This window comes from Aspergillus nidulans, chromosome V (genome assembly GCF_000011425.1).
Source record: "Aspergillus nidulans FGSC A4 chromosome V".
Lineage (NCBI taxonomy): Eukaryota > Fungi > Ascomycota > Eurotiomycetes > Eurotiales > Aspergillaceae > Aspergillus > Aspergillus nidulans.
This window is the reverse complement of record NC_066261.1, coordinates 2150117-2166048: the sequence shown is the minus strand read 5'-3', so window position 1 is coordinate 2166048 and position 15932 is coordinate 2150117. Positions and strand designations below refer to the sequence as shown.

The window sequence follows — 15932 nt, the reverse complement described above, 5'->3', positions numbered from 1 at the left end:
TCATCGCAGTCTCGAAAACCTCATAACCGTGGGAGCCCAAGATTTTTTTCGCAGCACGAGAGAGAATGGCTATCATGTAGCCTGCCTGGCACCTCGAGGCGATACGTCCGCCCCGACAGTCACAGAGCTGAGTGTGACAGAATATGGTTTTCTGGAAACGCCCGAGTTTATGCCCAAGTTTGCTGGGGCCAGCAACAAGGACATCAATAAGGATGATATCTTGGGGCGATTGTTCTATAAAGGTCTTAGGAACGCCAGCGAGGCCCTGGACTATATGATGCAGTTGTGCTGTCGGCATTGAAGTGGCTCGAATTTCCTCCGAGGGACAAGCCATGGGTTCCTTTCATGCCACTCCTCCTTCCTCATTGTCCGTTTCAGGTAGAGCAGCCGTATGACCGCTCGCAAATTACCAATGTCGTCTCGTAACCGGAGAAAAAGATGGGATATGAGGCTTGTTATATGAAGACAATCAGGGAGAGGTATGGAACGAGCCGTGCCACTGAAGAATGTGGAGGGAGGTTAAGGCCACATACTACGGAATGATCACTCGCCTAGATGACCAATTCGCCGTGTCCTATCGAAGATAGACGACCTGGGGCTATGGAAGGACACTGTCGCCATGTTTCTTCACCGACCATGGCGAGTACTTGGGAGACCACAGTCTATTGAGAAATGGCCCTCCGGGCTGTCAGAGACACTCGTGCGTGAACCTCTTATCATAGGAGGTGCTGGTCTTCCCGAGGGCAAGACAATCAACACTATGGCCGAGATGGTAGACTTGATACCCACAATGCTCGAACCCTCAGGTATCGGTGAACATTTTCCTCATAACGGCAAATCATGGGTTCCAGTGCTTCTCAACGAGTCAGCAAAGCATAAAAAATACGCATTCTCGGAGGGTTGCTTCTTGAAGTCCGAGGATCTGTTGCTCGAAAAGGCACAATATCCGTACGATATCAAGGCAGGCCTTCAACACGAGGTCACTACCCTGATTGGCAAAGCGATCTCTCTAAGGGACGAACGATATGCGTACATCTATCGGCTGTACGAGCCCGTAGAGCTGTACAACCGCGCTGCCGATCCGCATGAGATGCACAACCTTGCCGCGGAGCCTGAATACCAGGATCTGATAAATCATTACGAGAAGGAAGTTCTTCGCTGGCTTTTGAAGGGCAGTGACTTCTTGTCATGGCAGAAGGACAATAGATCCCGCAAGTAAACCTCAAGAGTCCACAGGAACAAATGGAGGAGAGTCTCCGAACGGCTGGCTAGATTCGGCCATGAGTAGTTTCAACAGAGTTCACGACCACGATATCTGGCATAGAGAATCACTGTGGAGGATCAATGCATTATCGGTTGTATCATTCTCTGAGATTGAGTATTGGTATCCTAGCTTGTTTTCACCATAAGTTCGGTTGTCCTCCGTAGCAGATGAGTTTACCTTTGTCGAAATACCCCCACGGAGTACACAATTTCTGCCACCATTCCGGAATCAGCACAGATAGCGTGCTGTTGCCATCGGAAGGATGTCGCACCGCAAAGCCGTCGGCTGGATAAGGGATGGGACGTGCCCTCCGACCCGGGGGGGTTCCAATGGCTCTATCCGCTGCCGACATCCGCCCCTTTTCTCCTACTCAACAGTACCATATCTTTATCTCCTAACCATGTAAATTACGCTGCTGTCTCTGGGGAGGCCTCTGAAATCCAAGGCATTGGCTTCATCCTATCAACGCCTTGCCAGCATGCAATCGGTGTCGCTCTCGGAAGGTCAAATGCGACCGTGGCCGACCTATCTTCGGGGATTGTACGCGGCTAAAACTTCATTGCTCGTATCACAGGAGATCAATCAGTCCTATACCAGAAAACAGGAATTCGGCAAGTTATACCGAGGCTGGCATTAAGCGGAAACGAACTCGGCTGGCGTGCGGAGCCTGTCGGGTTCGCAAAGCGATATTTTCTAGAACAAGTCCCTGTGAAAGGTGCATCTCCAGAGGCATATCCTGCGACCTTGCCACCAACGGCGACGACGGGTTGATGAGCGTATCCACGCCGAGGACGACAATCAGTATTAGCCCTAGCATGATAACGTGGCCGTCGGATAAAGCAACGGCAAGACATTATCTCGATGCTTACTTTGACTTCGCATTCAAAACGCTTTCGGCATTTCTTCACAAGCCAAGTGTCCTAGCTGACTGGAGCAAAGATTTCCTTGATCAGCAATTGCTGAAGTGTATCATGGCATTTGGGCTGTTCGTGAGTGACCACCGACCAGAGGCTTGTGCAACGGCTCGGGCTTTGATGCAGGAAGTGCAGGAAGTGCAGGATTATGTCTTCAAGTGGATAGAGCAGACGATTGCTCACCTGAAAAATTCCGGTCACTTCGCTGCGCTTTCGTTTCATGCCGGCAATTTCTCAGACGCCCGGAGTCTCCTGGCTATTGCTGCTCGCTCGGCTTTCACAATGCGACTGGATTATGAGCATGAAGGATTAGATCCTCTAGTCCAAGAGTCAAGCAGGCGGCTTGTCTGGACAATATACAAAACTAGATCGCCTATACTCCGATGGTATGGAGGACTTGGCTGTCTGCCCTGTAGAAAGAATGCATATCCGTTTACCGTGCGACGAGCGGAGTTTTGAAATGGGGATATCGTCAAAGGCGAGCTTTCTCGATGACGTTGGCTTCGAACCTGAAGCAAATGTCGACGCTCATGCATTTAAACTCAGGCTCCTCGCAATAAGGGACAGAATCTTGAGGCAAGTATTTGCAAATGCACTCGTTGAAGAACCCTGGTTAACCAGTCACAAGTACACCAAAGGCGTCCGGAGGATGGGTAATAGTCCTGCTGAGAGCAGCGCCGCTATGGAGGCTCTTCTGGCCGAGCTCAACACATTTGAACGGACCCTTCCTCCCGAGCTCAAGCTCACTCCGCAACGGCTAGTGGTCATGGGCCACTCTCGCGAGGCCGCTACCTATGCCGGTCTCCATGCGCTTTGGACGATGTGTCATTGTGATCTCTACCGCTTCTGTGTTCCTGGGATCCGGGAGTCACTAGCTCGGACGCCTTCGAATTTCAAAGATTACTGCCAGCAAGCGTGCTTTAGTATGGCTGTTCAACTTTGTGGGCTGTGGTCCGACTTATATCATCTTGAGTCCAGCGAATACTTTGGCGACGAATTCCTTGCAGTATCGATATATCAAGTAACTCAGATCCTGCATCACCTTCCTCACCTCATGTCAGAACACGGTGAAAACAGTGTTGAGTCCCTGAAGAAGAAGCTCAACAAGGCGTTACAGCTTGCCGCACCCCTGAGATGGGTATACGCCAGTGCAATCAACTGCCTTAGGAATACCGAACGTCTGCTCAGCGCACTAGGGCGATTGTCTGGCGCCCGATCTTCTCCAGATGCCAATCCTGGGGAATTCAGATACTGCACGAGAACATTCTCGCCTCAAACACTCGGTATTACCGCACTTGTACAGAGATAAAGAGGCTGCCGATGATGCGGCAGGCTACCAAACAACAATTCAACGGTCCGATCAAAGGGAAACGGCGCTCTCGTATCCTAGCACAAGCTCGAGTGTGTTAGACCGTGACAGGAGCGAAGAGCAAAATACTGAACCTGGCCAATCTGATATGGTCTTTTTTGACCCTTTCAACATGCGATTGAACGGATATTATGATCCCGAGCTCGACTTCTCATCTATTTAGTTGTGGCTGAATTGAATTTGGTCGACTGTCGGGTTGTTTCTCTAGACGTTGTCTTTGTGTTGTTGCTATGGTTGAGAAGGCAGCAGAGCGCATGTGACCTAGGTAATCTAGGCACTATATGCACCCTCAAGTCTTAGTTTTTTCTCCAGTCAATTACCTACGCGGAGGAAGAGACTTCCAGATCGTGTACTTCAATCTTATCCAATCTGGAATTACCACAGGAAATCTGATACACCAGTCAGGTTCAATGACACCAACCAACCACTATCCAACCAGCAAACTGAAGCAGTCTTTCAGGCCTTCTTCGTGGTGGCCTTAGTATACGCCTCCCCATACGCATCATACCACTTCCTCAGAAAGTTCGCACTTGGTCCAGCTCCAATCATCTCCTCTCCCGCCTCCAACTGCGGCGACACCTCATGCATAAACTCTTCGATGCTCAATGAGTTCGGATTGTTCTTCTTCTTATTATCATCCGGATTCTCCCTTTCACGATGCAGGTCCGTCTCCACGCTCGGCGGCGCAATCTCAATCACTTTGATCCGATCCTTTAGCCCCGCCCACTCAATCTGTGTCCTCAGAGTCACCGTCCAAAAATGTAGCCACGCCTTGGTCCCATTATAAACCGGGTTAATCACCGAGAAGGGTATGAAACCTAGCACCGAGGAAACGTTGATAATAGCCGCCGACGGCTTCGTCTTGAAATGCTCGAGTAGCCCGAGGGTTAGATGCATTGGGCCCCGGATATTGATATCGATTTCCTGGTCTGCTTTTTGGAGATACTCCTCGGTTGGGGTCTTGAATACTTCCAACGGCCGTTGCACGCCTGCATTGTTCATAAGGCAATCCAGCTCGGGATGCTCCCTTGTTACGCTCGAGATAAATTGGGGGATTGTATCAGTCCTGCCTGTATCCAGCACATAGTATGCTGCTGCCCCGATTTCGCGTGCTGTCGACTGGAGATTTGATTCTGTCCGGCCAGCGATGATGACTTTGACGCCTTTGGAGATCAAATAGGCTGAGAACGCTTTGCCGATGCCGCCGCCGCCGCCAGTGACAAGGGCGCAGGTGAATGGGAGGTTAGAGGCCGACATTCTGGGTATATATGCTTGGTTGAGAGGAAGTAACTTCGATTTCGAGTCCTACTGCCAAAGCGTCTTCTATTCCAGGCGAAGAAATACTACGCTGGTGCGGATGTCAGGAAGGCATCATGTGAAGAATGTGGTGAAACAAAGATCCGGATGATGTCACGGGTGTATCCTGGACGCGACTCGATGTCTAGGGAGCCGTAATGATTGGCAAAGTTAGTGGCCTGACCTTTCAGCCCCGTGTCACTATATCTATAGGAAGCAATGCTTGACAGGTGCATTATGACATTGTTGGTCGATGCACCGCATAACAGAGCATCGAGGGAATGAAATATGTCTCTCTACTCGAATCAAAAACAATACCAGCAATCCGCTGACGAACATGTATTTTTATGTTCAGTTCAGTCTATCATGTCGAAGATTAGTCTGTGTCTCCCTAAATATGGTTTACTACTATGGTTATCTATGCTCCAGTATAGCTTACACCTACGCCAGTGAAAACTCCGCTATCTCCGAATGCATTCCCCGCACTACAAATTCCCGCGTCAACAGCGCAGACGATGCTACAAGTTCCCAACAGCAGCTATAACTACAATGGCCGCAGTCCTCCAAAGCCAGAAGACCGCCCTAATTACCGGTGCAGCATCGGGCATCGGCTTCGCCGTCGCGAAGCTCTGCCGCAGTCGGAGAATGCACCTTGCCCTGCTCGACATCGACGCCGCCAATCTCCAAAAGGCCAAGGAGGTGCTGGTATCTGAGTCAACTGACTCATCGCTAAAGACAGAAGCATACGTTATTGACGTGGGTGACAAGTCGCAATGGGATAGTATCGCCGCTCAGGTGCAGTCATCTTTCGCGACTCTCGACCTTGTCCTCTTGAATGCGGCGCGGGGCACGAAGCCCAAGGAATTGGATCCGTGGGTTCAGAGCGCAGAGTATTGGAGACAGGTTGGGGCTATTTACAGAGGGTCCTCTGAAGGGATTACTGTTTGCTAATGTGAGCGCCATAGATCTTTGACACGAACGTCTTCGGGCCTGTAAACGGTATCAGCGCGGTCCTCCCAGTTCTTAAGAAGGACCCGTCCTCGGCCAAAGCGATTATCATCACTGGCTCGAAGCAAGGTATTACCAATCCGCCTGGCGCCCACAACCCGGCCTACAATTCCTCGAAAGGCGCAATCAAGATCCTGACCGAACACCTGGCTCACGATCTCCGCTCTGACAGTGCCTCAGCACATATCTCAGCTCACTTGCTTGTTCCTGGATGGACATGGACTGGGTTAATGGGAAATGTCGGTCCGACGGATGAGAAAGAGATCAAGAAGATGAAAGGGTCGTGGGCACCGAGTCAGGTTGCAGAGGAGCTGGAGAGGGGGTTGCAGAGGGGCTCATTCTACATTATCTGCCCAGATGATGATGTTGATCGAGCTTTGGATCAGGCACGGATGCAGTGGGGTTGTGAGGATATTCTGGAGGATCGCCCGGCGCTGTCGAGGTGGGAGGAGGGTTGGAAGGAGAGGGCTGAGCAGGCGATTCGAGACTATGCTGAGAGGAGGAGGAAATAGATTGACGCGTGGTATGATTCTGAGCTGCCTCTTCCCGAATTTAGAAACCGGTGGTTGTATGCTGTCTACTCGGTCAGGTCTTGGATGGATGATTACCCCGGCGTATATAGTAATAGACTGTCGATTAAGTTACATCCGGTTGGAGTAGGCAGCATAAACTACTTATCCTACCTCATCATCCGGCAGGTTGACGAAATATGAGACAAGAACGCAGCCCGTTTAGCCAACCGGCTCGCTACATACTGCCCCTGTATATCTATCAGGTTCCTGCGTTCCCTGCCGACTTTAAGCGTGGGGCCTTACCGAAATTGTTGCAGTGACCGTCTTGGGTCGCCACGAGAGCAACGAATAACGATGGCAAGCTCGGCTAATGCGATGTCAATAATTATGTGCATGTCGCTATTGGTTAAGCGCTATCAGCTCATTACAGTCTACTCAAAGTCATGCCTAGATCAGCTTGTGGAGCTACCACCGAACCTCCTGAACCTCGGAAAAGAGCAGTTGCCAACCCCGCCAAGCAGAGGGGATCAGACGATCTGCACCACCGGTCTCCCTCCTCAACCACTCCAATCAACCTCTCCCCAATCATCTTCACCGTCTCTTTCTCACCAGATCAGATGAGGACAGACCAATCCAGGCACTCTTTGGAACCAGCAACGTTTCGATCAACGAAAATCGAGGATCATCCATCACTCAAGATGGTCTAGCATTCAAGAATCGAGATCCGGCCCCCCGGCTCGCAACACCAGATCTACCTAGTTTCAATGTACAATTCAACACACCCTTCGTCGCTAACCAAGTGAGACCGAGACACTTCATCTAAAATCACTCTATATAAATTCAGCTCCCTTGTCGCTGCAGGACGCCAAGCTTTAAAGCCTCGCCGGAGTTCCCCGTAGTGGCTACAGGGTTACACTTGAGGAGATCGATAATATCACTTGGCTTCAAAGCCCAGGATGGCCAGGACATCCTCGTCAGGCTCCTGGTCCTTGTGATTGGACTTTAACCTCTCATCCTGTATAGCGTTATCAGTCGGCTGCCTCCTGCTTGTGAGAAAGACGGGCGCTATCACGACCCCTGCCGAGCCACACGACCAGTCACCATTTCCTCTGCTGTTTCCTTGACAAGGAACCCGCGTCGACCACCAAGTTTAATTTGGAGATAAGGCTCAGGGTGGATAATGAGGAGAGAGGTGCAATGACCACTTTCCAAATCCTTTACTTGGGAGTATCAGAAGACAATTCCAGACACATGCGATACTTGTGTCGTACCAGAGCCGATATTCAGTCACAAGAAGCTCTTATCACAAGCATGCAATCGATTTGCAATGCCCGTTACTACTCCATGTCGCCAAGTAGCAGTTGGACTGGGATACTTTAGCTTATGGCGCTACCGAAGTGATCGGCGCTCGTTTTCCTGGGGCTGCGACTCAGTAGTGGGAAAAATGCTCCGGTGGCTCCGGCTTGTTCTAGAAAAATCCCGGCAACCCGTCGTCGCTTAGGACCCAAGACCACCCCTGACGACCAAAGCGCAGACAACGGCGCATCGCGCATGAGATGCCAAGCATCTAAAGAGTCACACTAGGGCATGAGAGCGAATCATGAAGCTTTTCCGTCCGTTCAGAGCTCTTTCGCACAACGCTAGCTCCGGCTGCAGATACACCGGTGTACTACCTTCCTGATGGGGATGCAGGGCAAAGACGAGCGGAAAACATAGGGAGCGCTAAAGGCGCATGTGAGGAGAAGCACTGGCACGGTATGCGCCGTGGCATCGTGATAACGATCCAGCTGCTTGTCTATACCTGGTGACCTAACTACCTGTCTCTCTTAGCAGCTCGAGACTAATGGATCCTCCGGCGATCATGGCGCTCGCTGGCGTGCTTTGCATCGGCACTCACCACACTGATAACGATGTCTCCGATGGAGCACAATAATTCAGTCGTCTGAAGGACGCAATGTCACCCTGTGAGTTTTCACGAGTCGACCCTGGTTAATTCGTGATGGACGAGGTCAATGACGCAGAATTGGAGGTGATGAAGTGGGCGCGAAAGGTATAAGAGTGGGGTTTGTCCATCGCTCCTTCCTCGAATTCGATCAGTACCGAAGCATCTCTCTTCATTCTCTGAACAATCTCATCCAGGCCCTGGTCGTCGGAACTCCTTCAGGACTCCTGTCATGCATTCGTTCAAGCGCTCACTCCTCCTTCTCGGAGCCCTCCTTCCTGCCGTCTTTGGAGCTCCCGTCGAGCCTCGCCGAGCAGCTGAAAAGGTTCCCGGAAAGTACATTGTCACATTCAAGTCCGGTCTCAACGTTGACCAGATCGATGCTCACACCTCTTGGGCCTCGAACGTCCACAAGCGCAACCTCGAGCGTCGCGGCCTAGCTGAACGGGACCAGTACTCTGGCATTGAGAAGAATTACAAGATCAACAAGTTCGCGGCTTACTCCGGCTCTTTCGACGATGCCACTATTGAGGAGATCCGGAATAGCGCAGATGTGAGTACCTTGCAGTCTTTGGCCATTAGCATGGTATACAGACGCTGACGGTTATGCAGGTTGCCCACGTCGAAGAGGACCAAATCTGGTACATTGACGCCCTGACCTCCCAGAGCGGCGCTCCCTGGGGTCTTGGAGCCATCTCACACAAGGGCGAAGCGAGCACCACCTACGTCTATGACACCAGTGCGGGAGAGGGCACTTACGCCTATGTCGTGGACACCGGCATCAATGCCGACCACGAGGAATTTGGCGGCCGCGCCAGCCTTGCCTACAACGCTGTTGGTGGCCAGCATGTTGACAGCGTCGGCCACGGCACCCATGTTGCTGGCACTATCGGCGGTGAAACCTACGGTGTTTCCAAGAAGGCGAACCTTCTGTCCGTCAAGGTTTTCCAGGGCGAATCTAGCAGCACTTCTATTATTCTCGACGGTTTCAACTGGGCTGCGAACGATATCGTGAGCAAGGGCCGCACCGGCAAGAGCGCAATCAACATGAGCTTGGGTAAGTATTATCAGCGGTCACCACAGACAATGACCATACTAACAAGTGACGATCCAGGTGGTGGATACTCTTACGCCTTCAACCAAGCTGTTGAGGACGCATACGACGAAGGCGTCCTCTCCGTTGTGGCCGCTGGAAATGACAACGTGAGTCCGTTTTAATGGTCGTGCAAAGTACCAATCTGACAGGCGCAACCCTAGATCGACGCTTCAGACAGCAGCCCCGCCTCTGCGCCAAATGCTCTTACTGTTGCCGCCAGCACCAAATCGAACACCCGGGCATCCTTCTCCAACTACGGTAGCGTTGTTGATATCTTTGCCCCTGGTCAGGATATCCTCTCCGCTTGGATTGGCTCCACTACTGCTACTAACACGATCTCTGGTACCTCCATGGCCACACCCCACGTCGTCGGCTTGTCTCTGTACCTGATCGCTCTCGAGGGACTCTCCTCTGCCAGTGCTGTGGTTTCCCGCATTAAGGAACTCGCTACTCAGGGCGTTCTCTCCAACGTTCAAGGCAGCCCTAACTTGCTTGCCTACAACGGTGCCGACGAATAGATAGCACCAACCTGACAAACCTAAATTATGAGCACGACCATGGTCCACATGGACTAAGGATGAGAAGAGATGGAAGCAGCGGCTAGAATAGGATGATTCATGTGACCTTGTTACGAATGCACATATTTTTATTCTCTCTATATAGGTCCATCTCGTAGATCATCCAAGAAACAACTCAAATAATTCTGGATTTGAAGATCCATCCCTCGACTCTTATCTGTGGCTACTAACAGGTCGAACCCAGTTTGACCGAGACCGGATGACGTTCTGCCTCCGTTGGTGCCCGCGAGGACTGTTGTAGATGGCCCGTGACAACAACTTGAGCAACATCAACCTTCCGTGACGTTCTTCATCCCTGCGTCTCCTCGATGGTCACTGCGTCTACAGCGCTCCCGCAATTGAGTCTCCTATGTTTCATCCGGAGAGTTCTAGCGTCGTTTCGGTCCGTGATACGAGGAGTGAAAAACGAATGTCTAGCCGTATGGGGGCGCACTCCCTCTCCCTGACGCCTGCTTCCCCTCATATATTAGGGAAGCTTCTTCCACATACTCGCTACCTCACCATCCAATCATCGACCTCCCTGCATGGATTACAGCAAGTATACGCCCGTCCAGTGGACCAGGTCTGCGTATATCCCGTTAAGTTTCATCGACTGGAATGCAGGAACCCAAAAGGGCCCATCCAGAATTCTCACCGGAGACCAATACTGTTGGTTGACGGGTCGGACTTTACACAAAGGCTTCGGGTGTGACATACAAGCAGTCAGTGCATCACATCGCATCCCTTGCATGCATTCATTCATTCGATTATCTCGGTCTCCCTCTCCTCGTTTACCCCCTTGTCTTGCGGAGCGGATGCTAACTCTGCTAGAGTACTTTTAGGCACTATCAAGAACCTACGGAGGCAATGGCTGGCTATCTATGCGCTTACTTTCCTCTCGTTATCCCCAGTCTACTTGCATTCAAGACCCGCCTAATCTAGTATATAAAGTGACGCGAACCGCCTCTTTGAATCAGACTCTGCGGGAGTGATAGCGATGTCTCAACTAGAGTCCGACAAGGATATCCTACAGCAGTCTCTAGCCCAGTACGGGCTCAGAGTCGCTGCTGACGGGTACCATATTCAATGGGCTGTCGGGAATCCGAGGCACCCTCGCAACTGGGTTATTTCCAGAAAGATTCACGATATCTCACTCCTGATCTTTCTCGAGTTCTTCACGTATGTTCTATGTTATCACCTGCTCTGATTCGACAGTGCTGAAATGAGCTAATCTTTCGTCATGCGTGCAGCACGGCTGTCAGTACAGCTGGTGTAGGTCCCTTGCTTCTGTCAAACGCCCGCACTCGGTGAATCTGCTGACACCAACAGTCCACGGCTGCGAATATTGCGACGAAAGAATTTGGGATATCCAACGGGTTGTCTATCTTCATCTTCGTGACAGTGTTCGTTCAATCTGCTGTGTTTCCGGTAGTGCAGAAAGAACTACGTGCTAAGCTGACTTGCAGGTATTTGCTCGGACAAGCTCTTGGGGGCATCATCCTACCGCCGTACTCAGAATGTTTTGGGCGGAAGAAGCTGTATATCATCAGCTCAGCCACCTATAGCATTTGCTGTGTGATCATCGCTGCTGTCCCATCCGTCAAAGGTGTAGTTTTTGGTCGATTGCTCAGCGGGTTTCTCTCCGCTATTCCGAGCACCATAGTTGTTGGTAGCGTCGAGGATATGTTCAATTCGCGAGACCGCGTTTGGATGATATGGATCTGGGCTTTGGTAGCGAATCTCGGCCTAGTCGTTGGGCCCATCATGGGCACCTTTATCACGGCGGAATTACATTGGTACGTGTCTACAAGTGTCCTTACTTTTCTGTCGCCTGTTTCAATTGGTTGAATAGTTCGTTAATTATCTTTTTTAGGACATGGCTTTTCTACGTTGCGGCCATTGTGACCGGAATCCTGACCCTCCTGCTGCTGGGCATCCGTGAATCTCGTCCCGCCCTACTTCTCGAACGGGAAGTGGCTAATCTTCGAGAAATAACCAAGATCGACTACCTTGTGAGCCTTAACCCGGACAGTGCACCCGATCTGCGAACGTTCGCACGTGTCGCACTAGGCCGTCCGATCCGGCTCTTCTTCACTGAGCTCATTGTCTTCACTGTCTCGGTTATGAGCGCCGTAGCAACTGCCCTCGTCTACCTCTTCACTCAATGTCTGCCGCCGATATACAAGAGTCTGGGTTTCTCAGAGAGACAAGCCTGCCTTCCATTTATTGCCATTGGCGCTGGCTTGAGCCTGGGGCTACTTACAAGATACCTCGATATGCACCTCATCGAGCGGCGCCGTAGACATGGCACTATTCTTCTGCCAGAGCATAAGCTCGCGGGGTTCTGGATCGGGTCCGGGGTTCTCGCTGGTGCACTCTGGGTCTTTGCCTGGACAATACCACCGGCGGTCCAGCATTTGCATTGGATAGTGTCCGTGCTGGCACTGGTCCTTATCGGATACGCGCTGAACGAGATTGACTACGTTCTCGGCGGATATCTTGCCGACAGCTACCTCAGCTACGCTGCCAGTGGACTGGCGGCGCTGAGCTTGATCCGGGCTTTACTCTCAGGTATCCTGCCTCTCGTATCAAGTCCGATGTTCACGAATCTTGGAGCCAATGTGGCGGTCTCGCTCTTGGCTGCTGTAGCCACATTATTTTGCCTTGTGCCTCCGTTGTTTTCACGGTTTGGAGAGACCATCCGGGCACGCAGCAAGTTCGCCAAATATAGCTTGGACATGTATCAGGAGCATAGTGTGGATGAGGATGGGTACTAGATTCTGAGGTCATCTGACAGGGAGTCAGATATCAATTGGGATATTCTGTTTTGTTTTTTTTTTTTCATATCTTTGGGTGCAAGAAGCCATCCGTGTTTTGAGTCTCTTGAAGTATTGTTGGGTTTCGTCGTATGTGATTGTCGTACAGGATCAGCAGAGCAGGCGAGCTCAACATACGACCCTTCTTACTCTCTTTTTTTACCCTCTTGATAATGACTTGCAGGACATAGACACTTGAAATATCATTTCTGATTGTATTTAGCGCGGCAAAGTTGGTTTCCTTGAGGAGCAGCTGCAGCGGCATTTTAATGGGGCCTAAATGAGCCGTCCAGAGTCAAACTCCCGCCGCTTCAACCCCGCGTTTCCTCTCCTTAAAAGCAGCGTCCACGGTCCAGAGAACCCCAGCCTGCGACCCAAACTATAGAATTCCGGCGTCCTAAAGAAGGCGAGTTCTTCAAGCTCTTGCAATGGACGATCTGGGCCTGCGATCCCCTGACTCCCTTCGTCCTCTCCAGCCGTTACTTTCTTCCGTCGCGGAAAACGCGTCGAACCTGGCTGCCAGCGTGAAGCACCAACAATATAACGATCACGAAGACCACCAGCACGAGCATAATCTTGAAGTTGCCGTAGAAGCGCGATCTTTACAGCCTCTGCAATCTGCAATTGCGGATTATGACCACTATGAGCTTCATCAGCAAAAGCATCAGCACCAAAACCAGGATCAATCGGAGGAGCGACAGTTTCGGCCTGAAGATGCGTATGGGTCGTTGACGGTTAGTACAGCATACAACCCCATATACATGCGATACCATCATTGAGATTTGTGAAATTGTAAAATTGCGAAATCGCTAACGAAGCCAAACAAGCCCCAGAACCAATCCGCATCCCTGCGCATTCAACGACCCCAAAACACCAGCGAGTCTATCTTCTCCTCCAAAGAGCACGGTTACCTCCGCGATGTCGCGTCAATAGCTAATCCACCTGATTTGGAAGCTTGGAGAGACCGTCTCTTCGACGTAGACGAGATGATTGTGATGAGCGAAGAAGAGTATGCGCTATCTACCTCTCTTTGCACGACCGCATTATGTCTACCTTTGTGTCCACACGAAAATGCATTAACTAACAAGCCACACTTACCAGATTCCGGACCTACTTTCCACATGTTGACAACGTCTACTCCCACCGCTCAACACAACACTACAAGCGCAAGCCTCTCGTTTCGCACTACTGGGACTGCCGCCTAAAGGGCCGACCACCGGGGACGCCCAAATCCGATGACCCCAACAAGAAGAAACGCAAGCGGACGGCGCGGCAGCGGGATCTCTGCGACGTCAAGATTAAGATTACTGAGTACTTCCCTGGCTATGCGGTGGGGCTTGGCACTGGCGCTGGCGCTGGTGTTGGTGGTGCGGAAGGGTTAGGCTCAGCCGAGCAGCAGCAGCAGTTCTCTCTACCCTTTTCTCCTAACGGCGTTGGCGTCGACACGCCGATTACAACTGGCGAGTCACTACCTGGTGTGAATACACTACTTCAGTTTCCGTCTTCCGCCGGTAGTGGTAGTTTCGTCCCTGGGAATCCAGCTGGGAGGGGAGAGCTGCACAACCAAAATGCGAGCCAGAGCCAGAACCAGCCGTTTGGCGTCCTCACGCCAAACCCGCCTCTACCAGAAGGGCACCCAGGAGCAGGTGGGCAGCGGTTTTTCACAATTCAGCGCGTGAATGGGAACGGAGCGAATGGGAAAAACGATGGGGTGAGCGGAGGGCACCGTCATACGCTCGAGGAAAGCGATCGAGTGAAGAAGAACAGCGTGCAGCGATTTCTGCTAAAAGAGGCAAGGGAGAGGAAAAAAGCATTGTCGGTGACTGTGAGTTTGTTCCCTCGTTCTATTCTGTCTGTCTTTACGGGGTATTACCGTTCAAGAGCTCCTGCCTTCTGTATGATTTGTCTGTGACGGGTTACGTCACGCGGCGACAGGGACATGCCACACCTGCCACGCTCTTCCCCGCTTTTCTTCCGAGCTTTTCTTGCGTCGACTTTTTTATTTCTGGACATCACGACACACCAACTGTCATTGACTCTTTCTCATATATATTCTAATAGAGCGTACAAGACCAGGACAATGTCCGCCCCGAAAAGTTACCACACTCAAGCCACCGGCGCAGCGGCTGAGACGGTAGCGAATCACTCCAAAGAATCGGATTTGAAGTTGTACGGGAGTTGCTTCTGGTGAGTCAATCCCGGTTATCCATAGCTTCTCAGAGTACACAATATCAGTATCCTAACTCAGTCTAGCCCTTTCGTGCAGCGTGTCTGGATTGCCCTGGAGCTCAAAGGCCTTCCTTACCAGTATATTGAGGTTGACCCATATAAAAAGCCTCAATCATTGCTCGATGTGAACCCAAGGGGCCTGGTTCCAGCATTGCGGCATGGTGAATGGGGGTCGTATGAGAGCTCTGTGTTGCTCGAATATGTGAGACCTCCCAGCCCTCCCTTGTTCTGGGTCAAGACTAACATGAGCGGCAGCTTGAGGATTTAGAGGTTGGCCCTCCTCTCCTTCCTCCGGGTGATGCGAAGCTGAGAGCGCACTGTCGGCTGTGGACTGACTTTGTGAGTGACACAACCTTCGTATCCTGCTCGACGTTTCTAACAAATGCAGGTCAACCGTCACATTGTCCCTAGCTTCTATCGCGTGCTCCAAGAGCAAGATCAGCAGAAGCAGATTGAACATGCACATGAACTCCATAGCTCATTCAACACGTTAATAGAAGTCGCCGACCCCGAAGGACCGTTCTTTCTTGGACCGGATCTCTCTTTTGTGGATGTCCAAGTTGCGCCCTGGATAATCCGCTTGAACCGCGTTTTGAAACCATACCGTGGTTGGCCGGACCCGGAACCAGGAACTCGATGGAGCGCTTGGGTGAACGCTATCGAGGCCAATGATAGCGTCAAGGCGACGACGAGCTTGCCGGATCTTTATCTTGACAGCTATGAGCGCTATGCCGGTGAGTGTCCTTAGTTTGACTTGCGATCAAGCTGACGCCCAGCAGATAATCGTCCCAATACTTCCCAACTTGCGAATGCGATCAATTCCGGAAGAGGATTGCCATAGCCACGTTTCGTTCTCATAGCAAGTAATTGCGTCAGCTCAGATTAGTGAAGCTGTGGAATTTCACGAAACAGCCGATAGTCGAGATTTG

The 15932-nt window shown here is 51.3% G+C and overlaps 7 protein-coding genes across 7 annotated transcripts, besides 1 other annotated feature; 6 read left to right on the top strand and 1 right to left on the bottom strand.

The window, feature by feature from the left end:
- Positions 1-15932: part of a sequence feature (contig 1.95 4546..103820(-1)) that runs on past both edges of the window.
- Positions 1773-3487, top strand: ANIA_05555 (fungal specific transcription factor domain-containing protein; the record flags this gene model as incomplete). The annotated part of the gene is made up of 3 exons (XM_658067.2): positions 1773-1804; positions 1869-2564; positions 2800-3487. The coding sequence occupies 3 exons, from the start codon at positions 1773-1775 to the stop codon at positions 3485-3487; spliced, it is 1416 nt and encodes a 471-aa protein (XP_663159.2).
- ANIA_05556 (uncharacterized protein) lies at positions 4004-4804 on the bottom strand (the record flags this gene model as incomplete). Its single annotated transcript, XM_658068.1, has 1 exon — positions 4004-4804. One exon carries the CDS (start codon positions 4802-4804, stop codon positions 4004-4006), a length of 801 nt encoding a protein of 266 aa, XP_663160.1.
- On the top strand, positions 5261-6410 carry ANIA_05557 (SDR family NAD(P)-dependent oxidoreductase). The gene is made up of 2 exons (XM_658069.2): positions 5261-5746; positions 5809-6410. Exons 1-2 carry the CDS (start codon positions 5315-5317, stop codon positions 6361-6363), a joined length of 987 nt encoding a protein of 328 aa, XP_663161.2. The 5' UTR covers positions 5261-5314; the 3' UTR covers positions 6364-6410.
- ANIA_05558 (alkaline protease) lies at positions 8472-10119 on the top strand. The gene is made up of 4 exons (XM_658070.2): positions 8472-8858; positions 8918-9362; positions 9420-9508; positions 9563-10119. The coding sequence occupies exons 1-4, from the start codon at positions 8538-8540 to the stop codon at positions 9917-9919; spliced, it is 1212 nt and encodes a 403-aa protein (XP_663162.1). The 5' UTR covers positions 8472-8537; the 3' UTR covers positions 9920-10119.
- On the top strand, positions 10956-12735 carry ANIA_05559 (putative MFS multidrug transporter; the record flags this gene model as incomplete). Its single annotated transcript, XM_658071.1, has 3 exons — positions 10956-11137; positions 11425-11754; positions 11832-12735. The coding sequence occupies 3 exons, from the start codon at positions 10956-10958 to the stop codon at positions 12733-12735; spliced, it is 1416 nt and encodes a 471-aa protein (XP_663163.1).
- On the top strand, positions 13203-14686 carry ANIA_10693 (uncharacterized protein; the record flags this gene model as incomplete). The annotated part of the gene is made up of 3 exons (XM_050612300.1): positions 13203-13508; positions 13608-13783; positions 13876-14686. 3 exons carry the CDS (start codon positions 13203-13205, stop codon positions 14684-14686), a joined length of 1293 nt encoding a protein of 430 aa, XP_050468240.1.
- Positions 14714-15751, top strand: ANIA_10695 (glutathione S-transferase family protein; the record flags this gene model as incomplete). Its single annotated transcript, XM_658072.2, has 4 exons — positions 14714-14961; positions 15028-15205; positions 15259-15342; positions 15392-15751. The coding sequence occupies 4 exons, from the start codon at positions 14714-14716 to the stop codon at positions 15749-15751; spliced, it is 870 nt and encodes a 289-aa protein (XP_663164.2).